The following is a 20,360-nucleotide window of genomic DNA, read 5'->3' on the forward strand; positions in this document are numbered from 1 at the left end:
TGGGTTACATCATATTTACCAATCGTTTAATATCTTTGGGTTGCATTATAATTAAAAAAAAAAAAAGGGTGAATCAACGATTTGGTCCCTCAGTTATTTGCGACTTGTCAATGTTGCCCCTCAATCGCGTATTCATCGATTTGGTCCCCGAAAATAATTGTTTTTCGTCAATTTAGTCCCTATGGCCGTATTCCGTCAAGACTCAGGCGAGATCTCCGATTTGCCCTGGGCATTTTGGTCTTTTCATGCCTTCTTCTTCATTAACTCTGACCAAGCTTCGCCGGAGAAGCTCAAGCTCGCCGGAGGGAGCTCCATCTCGACGAAAAACAATTATTTTCGGCTAGTTTACAGAGAAGGCATGCATTCATGATCTTCATCATGTTCATGGTGCAATCAGAACTCAAGCTTTTTGCACAAGTCCTTGTCAATGCTTATGACTTTTCTTGCGGTCTTCCTGGGAGCAGCTGGGCAAGTTTCAGCAATTCCACTTAAGAGCGGTGGAGAAGAAGGCGTGCTACCTCCATCAGAATCAGAAACTTGATTCGGGATCCCAGCAAGAAACTCTTCAGTATGTTTCGAAACAACAATTCGCAGCAGCATTCTGTACAATCTTCCCAACAGCTGTTCATCACTGGTCATAGCATCCACACTAGAATCATTCTCAGTACAGCCTTCGAAATTCAGCACACGGATACAGTCTTCGAAATTCAGCATACGGGCAACTGCAGTCTTTTTCAGACAAAGAGGCGACCGGAGAAGCTCTTCGGGTCCAGGAGCAAAAGGATCAAAGACACTCTCTTTCGGAGTGCGAGGACTGTCACCGCCATTTGAGGGAAGGATGCCATCCTGAGAACTGAAGCAAATAGCCTTGGGAGGGAAGGATGCCATCCTGAGAATTGACTCACGCCTTCTTCTTCATTAACTCTGACCAAGCTTCGCCAGAGAAGCTCAAGCTCGCCGGAGGGAGCTCCATCTCGACAAAAAACATTAGCATTGACAAGGACTTCTGCAAAAAGCTTGAGTTCTGATTGCACCATGAACATGATGAAGATGATGAATGCATCCCTTCTCTGTAAACTATCCGAAAATAATTGTTTTTCGTCGAGATGGAGCTTCCTCCGGCGAAGCTTGGTCAGAGTTAATGAAGAAGAAGGCGTGAAAAGACCAAAATGTCCAGGGCAAATCGGAGCTCTCACCTGAGTCTTGACGGAATACGGCCATAGGGACTAAATTGACGAAAAACAATTATTTTCGGAGACCAAATCGATGAATACGCGATTGAGGGGCAACATTGACAAATCGCAAATAACTGAGGGACCAAATCGTTGATTCACCTTAAAAAATAAAATAAAATTTCTACTACATCTAAATTCCTTAAATTAGAAATTTCTTTATCCATAATAATTTATTCAACAATAATGGTTGAACTAAATGAACACTGAGCAAAACACCTAAATGACTGGTACCGTTGATTCATCTATTGATCTTGTATCTATGTGCATTCATTAAATATATTAGAACCCTTTGCAACAAAAATACTTGGTTACTATTTAAAAAAAGTTTAGTAACAATTATAATGAATTTCCTATATTGCATTCATATACTATGAATTACATATTTAAATAAACAAATTAGACATTATTACTTATGTTGTTCAATTATTTATTTAATTATAAACATTGGGTAGACAAAATGACCATCAAATTATTAAATCAAATGATTAGTTCAGATTGTTCAAATTTTAATTTTTCCTTTAAATTTCATAATTTATCTTAATTATATGATTATCCGATCCGTTAACTTTTCCATTAAGTACCGTTAATTCGCTGTTAGACTAATTCTAATATTAAAGTCTAATATAGAATTATAACTACAACATTAATCTAATTCTAATATTAAAGTCTTAATAGAATTCTAACCACAAATCCTACCGTCTCGGAATCTTCTCAAACAATATTAGTATATAGTTAATATTTTATGTTTTAATTTTTATTTGTTCTCCCTTATGTCCCTATTTGGTTTCAACCATACCTAGAGGCGGACCTACAGTGGGGTCAGCTGCCCCCACTCACCCCACCCCCACCCCTTATATAACTTTTGTATGTATATGTGTATATATAGTACAAGTTTTAGTATAAGATTTAGAAAATAGAGATATGTTAACAAAGTGTAGCTTAGCCTGGTTGGTTGAGCGTGTGGTTTCTCTGAACTGCCTGAGTATTTGGTTTGTCCAAATGCATGCCAGGGTTTGAATCTCCTCTATTTACTTTCCACATCTCATTTTCTCATTATTTCACATTTTCACTATTATATTAATAATGAGATGAGATTTATAATTTATAATGTATCTTTTATTTGAATTATTTTATCAAATTGATTATGTTCATATTTTGTTATGAATATTTTTATAATATTTTGATGTGTTTTATAATTTTCTTATATCCAACATTATTTATTTATTTATGGCTATACTTTTTTAAGTGTTTCATTTTATTTTTTTTTTCTAATTATCAATTTTGCTTTAATATTTTGCCCCCGCTGAACAAAATTCCTGGGTTCGCCACTGACCATACCCATACAATTATTTCATTGACAATTATAATCAATATTGACTATATTATCTTGCATTTGTAAACTTAGAATTACCAATTTAAATACGCATATTCAACATTCAATTATCTATGCATGAACAATTTCAATATTTTTTTTGAATGTTGAACAATTTCAATATAATATTGCATTGATATACTTTAAAATACTTATTTAAGAAAAACATTGAGCATTATCCCAATCGCGCAATGCGCGTAAAAAAACTAGTAGCATAGATAGATGACAATAGGAATTGTATTAAACAATTTTATAATATTATAATAGAATTTTAACCCAGAATTATTGTACGAATGAGAAAGTAGAAATCAAAATATTTTATTAGGAAGAGAGATTTTTTAGGAATTGGGCGGGAAGTTAAAATTTCAGGATTTTGTTTTTATATATAGTATAGAATATAGATAGATGACAATAGGAATTGTATTAAACAATTTTATAATATTATAATAGAATTTTAACCCAGAATTATTGTACGAATGGGAAAGTAGAAATCAATATATTTTATTAGGAAGAGAGATTTTTTAGAAATTGGGAGTTTAGTTAAAATTTTAGGATTTTGTTTTTATATATAGTATAGATAGATGACAATAGTAATTGTATTACACAATTTTATAATATTATAATAGAATTTTAACCCAGAATTATTGTACGAATGGGAAACTAGAAATCAATATATTTTATTAGGAAGAAAGATTTTTTTGGAATTAGGAGGGAAGTTAAAATTTCAGGATTTTGTTTTTATATTTTGTAGGAATTGGGAGGAAAATTAAAATTTCAGGATTTTGTTTTATATATATATAGTATAGATGACAATAGGAATTGTATTACACAATTTTATAATATTATAATAGAATTTTAACCCCGAATTATTGTACGAATGGGAAAGTAGAGATCAATATATTTTATTAGGAAGAGAGATTTTTTAGGAACTGGGCATGAAGTTAAAATTTCATGATTTTATTTTTATATATAGTATAGATTAAAATTATGAAAAATAAAAATATGTTCATCAACATCAATTTTTCATAATATATTTCAAGTTAGAAAATGCATTGGTTCATTTTAACCCATAAATGTTAATGATAAATTAAATATAGGAAAAATTGTCATTTATGCACCTCCATAACATGTCAATTATCAATGTCACTCCTGAAATATTTGTGGTGTACTTGTGTAAATGTTGCCTATCAACTTTCAAAACGGTATATATATTATCCCTCTCGTTCGTATTGTACGGAAGGAAAATTGAGGGGCAACATTTACACTACGGGGAGACAATATATGTACCGTTTTGAAATTGAGGGAGAACATTTACACCACTAATAATTTAGGAGTGACATTGATAATTGGCATATTATGGAGGGGCATAAATTAAAATTTTTCATTAAATACAATATAAGATCAAGTGTGCAAACATGTGTATAGAACATCTGATTTAATTATTACTACGTAGTTGGTTAGAATTATAGATAATATTTAGGATGTGTTTGGTCGCAAATTATGCTGTGCAATCGTGTGCACCAGGTATGGTGCAATCGTGTGCACCAGGTATGGTGCACACGGTTGCAAAAACGACGTCGTTTTGACTAAAAACGCGCGTCCTACTTTAAAAAAAAAATAATCAGGTTCGATTCCCGGTAATAGCATTTTTTTGTGCATAATTTGAATTATATATCCACAAATTCATAACTATATATCCACAAATTCATAACTATATATTCACACATTCATAACTATATATCCACAGTGAATGAATAACACAATACCCAGAATGAATGAACTAAATATCCACCATGAATGAACTAAATATCCACAATAAATTAACTAAATATCCACAATGAATGAACTAAATATCCATAAATTCATAACTATATATCCACAAATTCATAACTATATATCCACAAATTCATAATTATATATCCACAAATTTATAACTATATATCCACAATAATTCATAACTATATATCCACAATAATGCTGTTGAGGGGAATCGAAACTGATTTTTTTTTTTTAAATGGGACGCGCATTTTTAGTCAAAACGACGTCGTTTTGCAATCGTTTGCACCATGCATGGTGCACACGGTTGCACAGCATAACTATGGGTGTTTGGTTGACAGGTTTAGCTCTAAGGAATGTGTATCAAAGTGATTGGTATTGTTTGGTTGATAGGTTTTTATAACACTACTATGAGTTTCAAATACCCCGTTAATTGAAAAATTCATACCCAAATAAAATAAGGGTATCATCCCCTTTTATTCCCTTATTCCTTCCCATCCTCTTTGATTAGTGTTTTTAAATTTTTGTTTTTACTTTTTTTTGTTCATATTGGTGTTTTGGATGTTTTAATATTAGAATCAATTGTCTTGATGTTGTGTTCTTGTATTTTTTAATTTCATTTTCTGTCATAGATTTATAGATGGCAATCCACTTTTAGTAATTTTTTATTAGAACATCCCCTTTTGATCATAGTATTATTGTGACATGACCAGTTTTGGTCCTCCACCAACAAAATCGTTGAAATTTTGTTAAATTCAAGAACATTTTGATCTTTTAATGCAAAATGTGTTGACCCATTATATTTTTTATGCTTATTTTTTTTTGAAAAAAAATCATAATTGAAGACCGAAAAGGCATTGGCTCTGTTTGGCAGAGCTTATTTATGAGCTTATAGCTTATTTTAAGCTACTAATAAGCTATAAGCTCTGTTTGGTAATGTTTCCAAAATAAACTCCTAGCTTAAATAAGAGCTTATTTTGGAACGCTACCTAAGGTAGCGTTTCAAAATAAGCTCATAGCTTCCTAACTTTTTGTCCATCTTTATCATTATTATTTTAAAGAAATAACATAATTTACCATTTCCAATTAAAACCCTTTTCTCTTCTCCTTTATCGGCAACTTTCACCGCAAATATTATTATTATTATTATTATTATTATTATTATTATTATTATTATTATTATTATAATAATAATAATAATAATAATAATAATAATAATAATAATAATAATAATAAATCCATTATAGGACCATACATAACCAAACAACATATTATTATAATAATAATAATAATAAATCCATTATACGACCATACATAACCAAACAACATTATTGATAATAATTATCATTCCGCCCTACTACCAAACATACAAAATACTTTCACTAAAACACATTACCATTACCAAGTATTTGATACCCATTCCGATTCCCAAGTGCGAACCAAACACATCATTAGTATTATTAGAAATTTAGTTTGAATAAATATTAGAACCCATCATAAAATAACTTAGACAAAATTATTTATATATGTAATTAGGCAAAAAACTTGTGTGAGACCGTCTCACCTATTCATGTCCGTAAGACTAGTCGGATCAAGATGAAAATGTAACGCTTATATTAAAAATGTAATACGCACTATAATTAAGAATAAAATATTTATTACTTATAAGAAAAAATGTAATACTTTTGAAGAAAAAAAATGCAATACTTTTTTAAATTTTGATTTTAAAGTCTTACATTTATAAACATTTGATTTATGATTAGTATTATATTGTTAAATAGAAGTATTACATTTTCATATTGATCCTAGCAGTCGCATGAATAAGAATCCGTTAGACGGTCTCACAAGAGAGTCATTATATATATATATATATATACATATATATAGGCGAGTTCAGGTGTGGCGGTGTATTACGGTGCAACATCACCAATTGTTCAACAAATATACACCATCAACGTTAGGAAAATACACCACAAAAAACAGAGGAAAATTAGGTACGCATCACCAAACACACACCATTAGGTGTGAGTAAAAACACCATACACTGTTCGGAAATACACCATTGGGGGTGGTGAGTTATATGGTGTATTTTTTGGATCTGTTGTGTATTTTTTGATGTTTTATTGCATTTCATTGTGGTGTGTTTTCCTTACACTGTTGGTGCATATTGTTAACATTGTTGGTGTATTCTGAAATTCCACCGCACGGAAAGACCCCGTCGCATTTGAACTTTCTTTATATATATATATATATATATATATATATATATATATATATATATATATATATATATATATATATATATATATATATATATAAGAGAGAGTCGATCATTCATACAATTATAATGACAAATTCTTGTGTAGGTCAGACCACAATGAAAATGTAATACTTATACGAGTAAATTTTAATTTTGGTCCATTGACTATTGAACTTACGTTAATTGTAATTTCTGATTTTCAAAAGTATTAATTTAGTGTCTTTATTATGTAATTTTTATCAATTTTGATCACACCGACTAAATGTGACTAAAAAATATTAATAAATAAAATAATAAAGGTATTTTAATTATTTCACTACTCTTTTATTCTCCGGCGAGTCTATATTTTCCGGCGAATGCAATCAACTCAGGTTTAGGTACTTGTCTTCTTCTTCGCTCCACCATGTCTTCTTCTTCCGGCGGTGGTTTTGAGTACCCAAACATTTATAATCATTTTTTCTCAACAATTTCCGTGTGTTAATATCGTTTGCAGGTAATCCCGGCCCATTTCTTGTAGGATGTCCAGCATGTTAGATATACAATAGCCTAACTAATAATGAATAATAATATACGAGAAACCTGACCTCGTATGATAGCGGAAGCGTAGCCGTGTTGATCTCCAGCCATAGTTGATGTTTCTGTTGTGTTGCCTCTTAACGGTAGACCGTCAGCCATGTTTTGTCTCAGAACCCTAGATGACGTATTGGTATCTACTGAGCGGTCTGAGTACCGTAACTGAATGTGCTATCTAATCCGTAAACCTGTATCCCATAAATCCAGGTTTATATTAGGCACAGAGTTTGATTGACTAACAACTACTAGTTATTAAGTCCAACCAGACCACTTAATAAGTCTAGTCAACTTGCACCACTTAATTAAGGCCCTAATATCGTTTGCAGGTAATCCCGGCCCATTTCTTGTAGGATGTCCAGCATGCTTGAGAAATTTATTGAATCTATTGAGCTTGCATGCTCTCCAAACCAATGTCAGTTTACAAATGTGACATCTGTTTTTGGATGAGAGCAGATCATCATGCTGAAATGTTCTCCGATAATTAACAGAGAAGAAGACGGCGAGAAAACATCGAAGAACGTATTTTCTGGGAAGAACATTGTTTCTGATCTGTCATCATCAATGTTTGGGATTTGTTGTTGACGATTATTAATATGGTTTTGACGATTATGAGCCCATAAAAACCTGTCCAACGGCAACCTCAGAAATGTTGGCTGTTTTGGAAATTTGTGTACCCAAAACCACCGTCGGAAGAAGAAGGCATGGTGGAGCGAAGAATAAGACAGGTACATATGCCTGAGTTTATTGCATTCGTCGAAAAACATGGTGGAAAAGATAGACTCGCCGGAGAAGAAGAAAAGAGTAATAAAATGACTAAAATACTCTTATTATTTTTTTATTAATATTTTTCGGTTACATTTGCTCCTTGTGATCAAAATTGATAAAAATTGCATAGTCAATGTACTCAATTAATACTTTTGAAAGTCAGGGATTGCAATTAACATAAGTTCAATAGTCGGAACCAAAATTGAAATTTACTTTACTTATACTGTAAAATGTAATATTAATCATGAATAAATGATAAATTATTTGTCAGAGAAAATTACACTTTTAATTCTATGACTATTAGGGTCTTGTTAATTTCAATCTACGACATTAAAAATTAACAATTTAGTACCACAACTATGCAATTTTTATCTGATCTGGTTCATCCGGCCAAATTGCTGTAATATTTTAATTTGTTTAATTTGAGGGAAAATTAGTCATTCCAGGTTCAAAAAAAGGGGAAAGTTGAGAACACCGGAGATGGCATCGCATCCGCTGACGTGCTCCGAGTTGAAGCTGCCTTCAGAATCCACAGAATTCCTCGTAGGCATCAGAATTCTCATCGGCGGCGCTGTGTATTCCGTTCAAATTCCAATCTGCATAGATTAATTTTCGGCGGTGGCAGTGGAGGATTTCCAGACGGCAGCCTGAGTTCCTCTCTGGCGTGAAGTTTCTGGGCAGCTTCAAAATTTATGGTCAGCTTCAATTCCACGACGGTGGGAGGTTTCCCGTTCGACGATAGCTTCAGCAATTGTTTTAGGCAGTATCTTTGTTTGCGTGGCAAATTAAATACAACGCAACAGTAGAGGATTAATTCTTGCAGCAACAAACAAATTCTGTGGCAGCAACTATTTATTCACAACAATTGTTTTTTCTTTCTCTTCACTCATTATTATGAAATTAGCAATATTATGGGGAAGACGAACGGAGATGGGGAAGATGAACGGGGAAAACATACGCAGGTAAGCTTTGTACGGCCGACGAGGAATTCTCCGGCGTTCTCAACTTTTCACTTTTTTTTTTTTTTCCACATGGAATGACCGTATTGTCCCCCTTAATTAAACAAATAAAAATGGATTAAAATATTCTGGCGACAATTGACCGACAATTTGGCCGGATGGACCAAATCTGTTAAAATTTGCATAATTAGGGTACTAATTAAATTGTTAGTTCTTAAAGTCATGAATTGAAATTAACAAGACTTTAATAGTCATAGGATCAAAATTAAAATTTTCTCTTATTTGTCACTATCCCTTATAAGTAATAAACAATTTATTCATGATTAGTATTATATTTTCATCGTAACACAACTCGTCTCGCATATAAAGATCCGTGAAGTAGTATCATATGAGAGTCAGTCAATTATAATTCTATGTAAGTGAATGATATATATATATATATATATATATATATATATATATATATATATATATATATATATATATATATAGAGGGTTGCATTCAAATACAAATCCCTTTAAAATACAAACTTGTGCTCGTGCACACATTAACATACTTACATGCACACAGGGTGCACTGCCAACAATTTCTGAGATTAGCTCGTGCACACATTAACATACTTATATGCACACAGTGAGTAAGAGGAAAAATCACAACTATCCATCAAAGCTCGTGCACACATTAACATACTTACATGCACACATCGCGTAGGATGAAAAAATCACAATCATCCATCGAAGCTCGTGCACACATTAACATACTTACATGCACACAGTTTGTATTTTAAGGGAGATTTGTATTTTAAGGGGGTTTGTATTTGAAAATATATATATATATATATATATATATATATATATATATATATATATATATATATATATATAAGTTCTGGTGCGGTTAGGGTGCCCAGGTGCAGTTGTGCGATTTAATTTGGGCCTTTCATCTCGCTTAAATCAACATTCAGGATTATCAAAGTTTTAAAAAAAAACGTGGTGGCAATTTTGTAATTTTTGCATCTAGGTCAAAATTAAGGTGAGCGGATCTGTGATTAATGTGCGTGAGTTTTGTGCTTAATGTGCGTGGGGATGTGCTTAATGTGAATATTTGTTAAAACTTAAAGTCTGTGAGTTAATACTTAAAGTGCGTGGATTTTGTGCTTAATGTGCGTGATGTTTGTGCTTAATGTGCGTGGATTTTGTACTTAATGTGCGTGAGTTTTGTACTTAATGTCAGTAGTTGTTGAAACTTAAAGTCTGTGAATTAATATTTAAAGTGCGTGGGTTTTGTGCTTAATGTGCGTGAGGTTGTGCTTAATGTGTGTGAGTTTTGTACTTAAAGTGCGCGAGTTTGTGATTAAGATGTTAACACTTAAGGTGCACCTTAGCTTATACTTCTTTGTTCTAGGCACGCGTTTTTTTTTTTTTTTTAATTTTCATTGATTTGAGCTGTTGATCCAAATTTGATCAACGGCTCAGATTTAATCGCACAACCGCACGGGAAGCTATACCCGCACCTGAACCCTTCCCCATATATATATATATATATAGGGTAAGGATCAAATGAGGATACTTTCCCACATGAGGATTGCGGACTAATCCATGCCTTTGATTAAATGTGATCTACGACTCAAATTGTTTCTGATGGGAGAGAAGTGAAGTATAAATGAAGCGTGATGTAGCAATAGAATTAAGGGGCGCAGGGTTTTTGGGTAATTTGGTGTGCATCTAAGAGGAAGGAAAGCCCGATAATATCGACGACATTAACTACGCATTTGAGTCGAAAAAGGTAAGCAACCACTCGTCCAATCCTTTCGTCTTTGAACGTATGAGTAGCATACGAAGACATGGCGGGCGCAAAGAATAAGCATACCAGACAGAAGGCTCTGATGAAGACAACGGGTAATAGAAGTATGTACAAAAACCTAGGTTTCTTGTTAGGAGAGACCATCGTTCGGATTTGGTGGCCTCTTGTTTAGAGGTATTGGTCATGAATATTATCTGGGCATGGGAAGTTCTATTTGTGTCGCCGGAAAATGAGTGTAGGACGAGGTCGTCCGAACTACGATTTTCAACTTTGAGCGATTTTGTGAAAAATGGCCGCGACAAAAAAAAAAAAAAAGTATTTACATCGAATTCGAATTTGTGTTATTGCTTGGGTGTGGGGGGCTTGATTTTGTCTTGTTTTGTATTGTATTGAATAAAAATGCTTTGTTTGGGCACCACGGTATTTGCAATACATATAAATTAATCATGCTGGCATTTGTATTTCTGTGGAGGGCTAAAGTCTGCATTGTCTTTGTAATTCTAGCTTACTTTGATTTTTTGCCAAAAGGGGGTAGAACATTTGTCTGCATTGCATCATTTTTTTTTTCATATTCAGTGTGTGCTACATGGTGAGATTTTTCAATGAATGGGCTGTGATAAAAGAAGGTCCTCATGTGTGCATTTGTGATTTATGCTTCTTCTAAATTAATTTGATATTTTGGGGAGGAGTAGTTTTCTTGTAAGATTTTGGCCACTGTAACTATTATTTGGAAGGGCATTTCTGTGCATTGTAGTGTTCCTAAGCTTAATGTGGTTTGTAGGTGTAGTACTTCTTGTGTGTTTTTTGAGATTATAAATGGTGCAGTCTGTTTGTTACATTGGTGAAATATTTATAGTGCATCTGTGATTATTATCAGTGCATTCTGTGAAAGTACACATTGTGCATTTCTTGCGTACATGTGCATTTGTTTGAGGTGTAAACTATTGTAGTTCTATATGTACCAGAATAGGTTGTTTGTCTGGTTAAATTTATGGCAAATTTATGGCTAAGAGGATTATACAACTGGAAATGATATTCTAGTGCCATATTAAATCTGTAGTTGCTAACACCGTGTGCATCTGATGTACATAATTCTGTGCATTTAAAATGCAAGCAAATTAGTGAGGGTATGTACTATTTTTAATGGTGCATTTCTGAGTGTATGAATGGTGCATTGGGTTTGTCACTTTGTGGAATTAGTTAGGGTGCATGCGAGACATATTATATCTGTAATTGCAAAGGACGTGTGCATCTGTTATAAATAATTCTATGCATTAGAAGTGCATGTGAATTAGTTTCGCTGCGTAGTAAAACAAATGATGCCTTTTTGTGTGCAGATGCGATGGAATTGAAGGATACCAAGAATAAGGTGGACTGTGGGGTGTTTACTATGAGACACATGGAAACATTCTTAGGAGAGGGAGCGGCGAATTGGAGCTGTGGGTTTCGCATGGGAGATAAAACTGCACTATAAATTTTACGGCTCAACTACATGCGGGATATACTACTAAGTGAATGTAATGAGCATCATGGACGTAACCTCTCGAGCGCCCCACTATTCCACAGGATGACCTAAATGTAAGACATCATATGAGGTTTTTGAGTGTTGCGGTCTGAGAACATATTTTTGTGTGTGGTAAATTGTGACAATGATGACCTAAACAACAAATCCTTTTTTTTTTTTTTTTTTTTTTTTTTTTTGGTGTTAATGACTATGCATCATGTCTTGAATTTCTGTGAATTATATTACTAGTATTTAAACAGAACAACTTTAAATGGTTTATTACATATATATGTATGTATCTAGTATTTACCTATAACTAGTATTGTCCCGTGCGATGCACAGATACGTATTATAACTATTATTTTAATACTATAGTAAATAAATCATAGTAAATAAATCATTAGACAATTAAATTGCACTTGTTTATGGCAAAAAACATTTTAGTACCTTAACTCATTAGTTCATTTCACAAAATATTGGAATGAACTTAATTTTGTATAAAATATGACTACGTTAGTAGTTGAAGTACTAACACTATTAAGATCATTACATATTAATATTTTAAACCCATTTGGATTGCTCACTCGGGAAGCAGCAACATACAATTGGCCATGAACAAATACTGATTTCTTTAAAAGTAACCCAACATGTGTAAGTGTTTGACCTTGACTCTTGTTAATTGTCATTGCATATGACAACATTAAAGGGAATTGTTTTCTTTGAAATTTGAATGGCAATATCGGATCTGATGGTGTCATAGTCATCCTAGGTACCAGTACTTTAGTTCCTGCATTGCTACCAGACATGATTTGTCCTTCAATCACGTGGTCTGCCAATCTGGTAATTACCAGTCTAGTTCCATTGCATAACCCAAGGGAATGGTCTATGTTTCTCAATAACATCACCGGAGACCCAATTTTTAAGGTCAATGAATGGTTGGGGACACCTGACGCCCTTATACCATTTAAGAACTACGGTGTGTGCACATCATCGAGCAGGCTGCTATTTGACTCGGATCTACATACTGAGTCACAACTGTAGTATGTTCTGCTAACCCCTATATGCAAATCACTCATGTATTCATTGATTGAATTAACCACGTCAAGCGTTGGGGCTAGAATTGCTCGACCTTCAAGAAGGCTAGAATCTGCATTCCCACTCATGATCATAGGGAACGTACTTTCAACTATAGTGGTGATCGGGTCTCCATCGGACGGCAGTAACCTATCATGCGGTATCACTATCTCAGTGTTACCATCACTGTGACCATCGACAATTCCATCACCTATACTTGCGATCCAATTTGCAAATTCCTCAAGTTGTTTGATGTCTACACCCGGATCAACTCTATTTAAACGAAGGTTTTTTGTTAATCGTAACACTTTACAACTGTCCCACAAGTACGATGAATTGATGGCTGCAATACGATATCTTGTCTTGTACCTTTAGGGATAACTGGCAATACGAAAGTCGCCTCCAAGCACAACTGTTTTCCCACCAAATGTCTGCATAGCACTATTGGGATTTTCAAATCTTAGCAGATCTCTCATAGTCCTGTCTAATGCTTTAAAACAGTGTTTGTGCATCATAGGTGCTTCATCCCATATTATCAATTTGCTTCGAATGATCAACTCAGCTAAATGGCTGCCTTGTTTGATATTACAGGTTGAGTCTTCATTTACTACAATAGGTATTGCAAATCTTGAATGAGCCGTCCTACCTCCCGGTAGCAATAATGACGCTATGCCACTCGATGCCACATTGATAACCAATGTTGAAAAAATCGCTAGGCGCCCTCTAGGCGCCTAGGCGGACGCCTAGAATGCCTAGTCGGGCGCCTAGACCGCCTAGGAGGCCGGGCGCCTAGCGCCTAGGCGCCTAGCGCCTAGGCGCCGATTAATCGGCGCCTAGGTGCGATTTTTGCATCAGTGTTGATAACTATATCACCTTTCGCTCGCAGTGCAGCAGATAACGTCTTCCACAAAAATGTTTTACCAGTACCCCCATACCCATAAACAAAGAACAACCCACCTTTGTTTTTCATCACGTCCTGAATAATGGTCTCAAAAATTTCCCTTTGTTCATCAGTTAGAGTTTTTGACATTTTTTCGCTCTCAAGCTTAAGTGTCGTGCGATCGTAGTTCAATTCTTCAAACAACAAAATATTTTCGACCGCTCTTGAGCCATCCAGGTTTGGTGTTGGCATCGGTAGAAAGTCTATAAGAGACTTGTTGTGTACCATTAGCAATTTGTCCAGCTCCATTAGCCCAAAATTTTGTTTTTCAACTTCTGTTAGAACCAAATCTGTGCATAGTAAACAGGAAAAATATAGTACCTAGATCGGTTGCACCATTCCACGTTGATGTGGGCTTTGTATCTTAGAAGTAGGTACCTATTATGAGGTACCACAAACCTGTTGTCTAAATCTATACCGTTCTTCTTAATGGTTTTTCCATCATCCCGTCGTCTATATACGGGGTACCCCTCGTGGTCAAATTGCGATTCATTCGCGAATTTTTTGGGGAAGTGTTTAGAACACTTCCCATTAACCATGCATGGGGAATTCTTTCTTGCCAATCCACATGGTCCATGAACCATGAATTCCTCAACTGCATTGTAGTAATTCATATCTAATGCTGTGTCTGGGATCTCAGCCTTTATAATTGAATCTATGTATGTCGGACTGGACATATCACCTTTATTCTTTAGGAAGATCAAGATATGTGCATGTGGTAACCCACGCTTTTGAAATTCAATTGTGTAAATAACTGCAATAACATATCAATTATAGTTATTTTTTGTATTGATATTAATCAATTATAATTATTTTTTGTATTGATATTAATATATATAAAAAACGTACGGGATAAATTATAATTTGACAATATTGGATTATTACCTGATTTCACTGGGCCAAATAGCTCACCATGTTTGAATTCCTTTATTAAACAATCCAATTTCATCTTAAATACACGACAAACAATGTCAAGTCGATCTTCAGCATGTAAGTTTCTCTTTGTAATGTATCGTTGTATTTCCGGCCATTTCGGGTTACATGTGAATGTAACGAATAGGTTTGGATAACCAATATGTCGACAGATGACCATTGCTTCCTGATAATTCTGAATCATGTATCTCGCACCACCTGTAAAGCTTGAGGGCAATAGGATTCTTTTTCCTTGAGTGCTGGCTTTAGTCTCCCCTCTAGTCAAGGCATTTGTCAAACCTCTTAATGCTTCGCACCTCAATGATTTTTGGTGAGTCCTTATGTATATCAACCTTGCAGATTCTACCAGTGTGTATGCATCCACAATAAATTGTTGAAATAATCGCCTAGCATACAAAATAGTAGATAATTCGTCCAATCTCTCATGGATACGGAATGCGAAAAATTCCCTTTGAGATATACGCTTCCTAGCATTTGTGCTACTTGACGTTCTGGTTGCAAACTGTATATCCTCTCTAAACCCATCTTCACCATACGGAAATAAAATCGGGTATTGCAATGGTATATATGATGGATTTAGTTCATTTATTCGTTGCAAACCACCAGATTTACACTCAACCAAAATATCTCTATGACCCATAGATGGATCCAAATCACTAACAATTAGTGTTGCGACCTCTGATGATGTTGGCAAGTTATAAGTTCATGCATATGTATTTCTTTTACCAATCAATCTCATCTTGATATCAACCCTTGGATTTCTATCAATTTCTGACCTAGCCATACGAAAAGATTTCACCAATACATTATTTTCATCTAAAACATCTCTAATGTCCTCCACCACTTCAACATGTAAATCTTGTCTAGATGTGTTTTCCCTGTATTAAAAAGTTTATAACCCAAATTAAACAAAATACTTGTAAACGAATCTACACAAGTGAACACTAAATTGATCTACACTATACCTGACAGAAGCAATGCGATTCTGAATTTCATTTTGTGTGTCGTGAATGTATAATTGTGCAAACTTCGGTTGACTACCATCAGGTGGTAGCAAGCTACCAATACGATGAAAATTCTGTCCATGTATCTTGAAAATGGGAGGAGCTGAACCATTGTTGACACTTTTGTCTATTTTCCCACCCATTGATGTAAAGCAAAACATGTTATTATATGATCGTATGTTTTGTAAGAAACGATTTCGTTTCTCACTTGGCGTAAAAAATAGATCATATAATTTCTTGGGAGGAATTGACATCCTAGGTAGTTTGATTTTCCCATTCCCACAACATCCTGAATACTTAGTGGCATGTGTGGTTTTAGACTTGTTGGTTCTTTCCTCGTACCAATAAAAACAGCTACAGTGCTCACATGTATCAAGTGGATCTCCAAAATCTATGTACTGAACTGAAGTTTAAAACAGTTTGTTACAATTTTAGATACAATAATTTCATTAGAAATTATAAAAAATGTAAACTAACCATCATTAACATTTGTTGTGTTTCTCTGCTGGCCACAGACTTCCCCAATTTCTTCGGTCATACAATTGAACATGTTAAGGGATGGCACGTGATCTTCACCATTGTTTTGTAGATACATCCGCATTGAATTACAAATACCACTATCAACACCTGAGGAAGAAGTTTTCGAATTAAATGTGCTTATGATGTAGATTTTTTATTATAAGGTAACATATAATAATAATTATTTTTTATTTTTCTTAGAGCTATATATATTATTCATACTTACAATTGAGCGTGTTTGATGTAGTTGCTTGAAAGTCACTCACTTTATCGAATTCATCATTTAAATCGCGACACCGTGATATTGAGTTAAATCCATTCACCCAACCATTATTAAAATTTCTTTGTTTAAAATGGTCATCGACATCACAATCTAAAAAATGAAAAAGAATTATAAGTATTTTATGCAAGCTAAAATAAATATATACGGACAAATCCTTGGACAGTTAACTATATAGTGAATATATAATCATACTTAAACGTGGGTTATTAGTCGACACTGTATGCAAAACCTCAGTCACTGTACCTAAATTTGTGGCCTTGAGGGTTGACCTTGGAAGAGGACCTGTAACTACGTTAAAAATTTGGCATTACAGATTTGTTTACTAATTGTATTCCATCTTAAATACACTACAATACTGCGATTACCATTAGTTGGGAGACTAATTTTTTCAGAAGCCATATTGTTTTCTATGCTTGACCTAGCACAACTGGTTGCAGGAGTGGAGTAGTTATTCTCAATAATTTCATGTCTTTAACCTGTAAAATGAATATTAATATTGAAAAATAATAAACCCATGACATTGAATATAAAGAAATATTTTAAACGTTAACAAACAAACTTAAATTGTAAGTGTGGCAACGGAACTTACTATTATTGATCTGAGCAAGTGGTGTACGTTGTTCCTCTTGATTATGCCTCCTCCAATCTGATGTACGGTTTGGTGACACATTATATGTGTCACCTATTGTTGTATTTATTAATGTGCGTTCTATAAAAATAAAAAAACACAGTATTAGCACGTAGTGTACACTAATAAGAATTTAGTACAGTTTAATGCCTCACCGGAAGAAATTACACTAAAGGGTGTGGATAGTGATGATTGAAATACACCAAATACATTATTTTTTGATGCACTATCAACCAAAATACCCCTTGATGGTGTCTTTTTTTTATCTTAGAACTTGATAAATTTTGATTTTCTGAAAGATCAATAATATATAAGCAAAAAATAGGACTCCACATATAATATACTAATTTTAACATTAATATAAACAAGAAGATAAACATAGACTCTAGTTATGTGTATGAATATATATTCAACAATAATTACAACCATACAACATAAAGAAGTATTATTAAGTGGTCAATACAATTTAGATGCTGAAAAATTGATGATAAATATATTTATTTATTTAACCCTTTCAATATACATATTATAATTTATTTTAATTATACGTTGCTCTGTCTCTCTCTAGAATGTTCTTCTCAGCCTTCATTCTTGGACATCTCACTAAATCTCCAAATCCCATTTATGAAAACTGCAGTGACACTGATTTTTGCAGCGGATGGTGTCGCCGAATTATTCATCGGAGAAGAGCTCTTTGACAGATGAAGGCAATCGGTTGTCTCTCTGACCATCAATGAGGTAACTGTTTGTTTCAACAAATTTTGGTTTGTTTTTTCTCTAAAAATTTAGTGTAAGATTTCAACATGCATGGTTATATAGTGCAAAAAATTACTTTAAAAACATAAGTATCACGGATCTCCAGCCTCTTGTTCTCCATTTATCCAAAAACTACAATTTTTGATTCTATGTTTATAAATTTTATTTTTCAAATTTTAAGATTACTGTCGAATTTTTCAAAAACATAACTACAGCTGTTTCCTAGGATCACCGTTGTTGGTCTAAGCTCCGATCTATGTTTGGTAGGTTAGATTGTTAAAATTTGTTTTTTCTAACACTGATTTTGCAGGGATTGGGGTCACTGGATTATTCATGCCTCCGACAGATGAAGGAGACCGGTTGATTCTCTGACCATTAATTCCGGTAACTATTTGTTTCTACAAATTGTGGGGGTTTTTTTTTTTTTTTTTATCATAAATCTTCTACTAATTCAGGTCATATTTAATAATGATATATTTAGTGTAAGATTTGAACATGCATGATTATATATTGCAAATTCGCGTGTCTCGGGTCTTTTGGTTTACTCTATGAACTTTATTTTTATAATTTGAAGATCTTTTTTCGAAGTTCAGTGTATGAATATGATTTTTCAACTATCAAGCTTTATGTCAGATTTTGCAAAATTATGTTTACTCTATGAATTTTATTTTTCTTGTTCTCCTAGGTATTGAATCCAAGAACAAATTACATAAGTGTTCAACAAATTTTAAAAATGTATTTAAAATGGCATTTCAAGTCATATGCATATTAAGATGTGCTTAAATTTACAATGACAAACAAAGTTAACATAGAATTACATTTCTCATTCTCAGCTTGTTTTAATTTGATTCTATATGTATTTTCCCTAATTTTTAACATCTATAGAACCCTAAACAGTGTTTTGCATGTTTTAAAAATGAATACTTGCTAAGTGTTATTGAAGCATAAACGGGATGAAAAACATATTACTCTTGAGGTAAATGTGAGTTAAAGCTATCTTCTTCAAACAGATTACTCTTGAGGCACATGGAGGATAGTTAATTTTAATTAGTTCCTAACCATATATTTGCTATCCTGCATTTAAATGTAAATTTTCTATCCAGTCTTTTGTTTTCCAGCCTTGTTCTCAAAGAACTTTAATTTTTGAATCTATGTTTACTGTATGAACTTTATTTTTCATATGTTAAGCTTTCTGTCAGATTATTATTTCATGTATGTATGTGTGGGTAATAACTACCCTTGTTCTTCTATGTATTGAATCCAAAAACACAAATTATATAAGAGTTCAACAAATTTCAAAAACATATTTGAAATGATATTTCAAGTCAGATGCATATTAAGATGTGCTTAAATTTACAATGACAAACAAAGTGATAATAGAATTACCTTTGTCTTCCTCAGCTTGCCTCCTCTACCGTTGTCGTAGGGGTATACTTTCTGTTGTTGAAGCCGGTGTTGTTGTAGGTCATGCGCATAGACAATGGTTTTTTAACCGTTGTCTTTTCTACCAACGACAACGGTTGTCTATTAAGTGTTGTTGAAGCCGGTGTTGTTGTAGGTCCTGCGCATAGACAACGGTTATTAACCGTTGTCTTTTCTACCAACGACAACAGTTTTTTAACCGTTGTCTATTAAGTGTTGTTGAAGCCGGTGTTGTTGTAGGTCCTGCGCATAGACAACGGTTATTAACCGTTGTCTTTTCTACCAACGACAACGGTTTTTTAACTGTTGTCTATTTAGTGTTGTTGAAACCGGTGTTGTTAAAAGTCACGCAATAGACAACGGTTATTAACCGTTGTCTTTTCTACCAACGACAACGGTTTTTTAACCGTTGTCTATTAAGTGTTGTTGAAATCGGTGTTGTTAAAAGTCACGCAATAGACAACGGTTATTAACCGTTGTCTTTTCTACCAACGACAATGGTTTTTTAACCGTTGTCTATTAAGTGTTGTTGAAATCGGTGTTGTTAAAAGTC

At 33.7% G+C, this 20,360-nt stretch overlaps 2 protein-coding genes across 2 annotated transcripts; both read right to left on the reverse strand.

Moving 5' to 3' along the window:
• Nucleotides 1-351: 351 nt before the first annotated feature.
• On the reverse strand, nucleotides 352-15,737 carry LOC109147062 (unknown protein 1-like). The gene is made up of 2 exons (XM_019294699.1): nucleotides 15,732-15,737; nucleotides 352-900 (listed from the first exon to the last, which is right to left on the reverse strand). Exon 2 carries the CDS (start codon nucleotides 886-888, stop codon nucleotides 394-396), a length of 495 nt encoding a protein of 164 aa, XP_019150244.1. The 5' UTR covers nucleotides 889-900; nucleotides 15,732-15,737; the 3' UTR covers nucleotides 352-393.
• Nucleotides 13,220-16,342, reverse strand: LOC109147018. Its single transcript, XM_019294656.1, has 6 exons — nucleotides 16,161-16,342; nucleotides 15,922-16,073; nucleotides 15,148-15,873; nucleotides 14,681-15,016; nucleotides 14,196-14,552; nucleotides 13,220-13,665 (listed from the first exon to the last, which is right to left on the reverse strand). Exons 1-6 carry the CDS (start codon nucleotides 16,340-16,342, stop codon nucleotides 13,220-13,222), a joined length of 2,199 nt encoding a protein of 732 aa, XP_019150201.1.
• Between the last annotated feature and the right edge of the window lie 4,018 nt (nucleotides 16,343-20,360).

The sequence above is a fragment of the Ipomoea nil genome, unplaced genomic scaffold (genome assembly GCF_001879475.1).
Source record: "Ipomoea nil cultivar Tokyo-kokei standard unplaced genomic scaffold, Asagao_1.1 scaffold1971, whole genome shotgun sequence".
In the NCBI taxonomy this organism is placed as follows: Eukaryota; Viridiplantae; Streptophyta; class Magnoliopsida; order Solanales; family Convolvulaceae; genus Ipomoea; species Ipomoea nil.

What these genes read in the sequence shown, in the direction of transcription:
- LOC109147062 (XM_019294699.1), bottom strand. Translation starts at nt 888, where the DNA reads ATGGCATCCTTCCCTCCCAAGGCTATTTGCTTCAGTTCTCAGGATGGC.
- LOC109147018 (XM_019294656.1), bottom strand. Translation starts at nt 16,342, where the DNA reads ATGGGTGGGAAAATAGACAAAAGTGTCAACAATGGTTCAGCTCCTCCC. An exon ending in AATCGCATTGCTTCTGTCAG is followed by an intron (nt 16,074 to 16,160) that starts GTATAGTGTAGA and finishes TTTTTAATACAG; the next exon opens with GGAAAACACATCTAGACAAG. An exon ending in TGCTGCACTGCGAGCGAAAG is followed by an intron (nt 13,666 to 14,195) that starts GTGATATAGTTA and finishes ATCGTATTGCAG; the next exon opens with CCATCAATTCATCGTACTTG.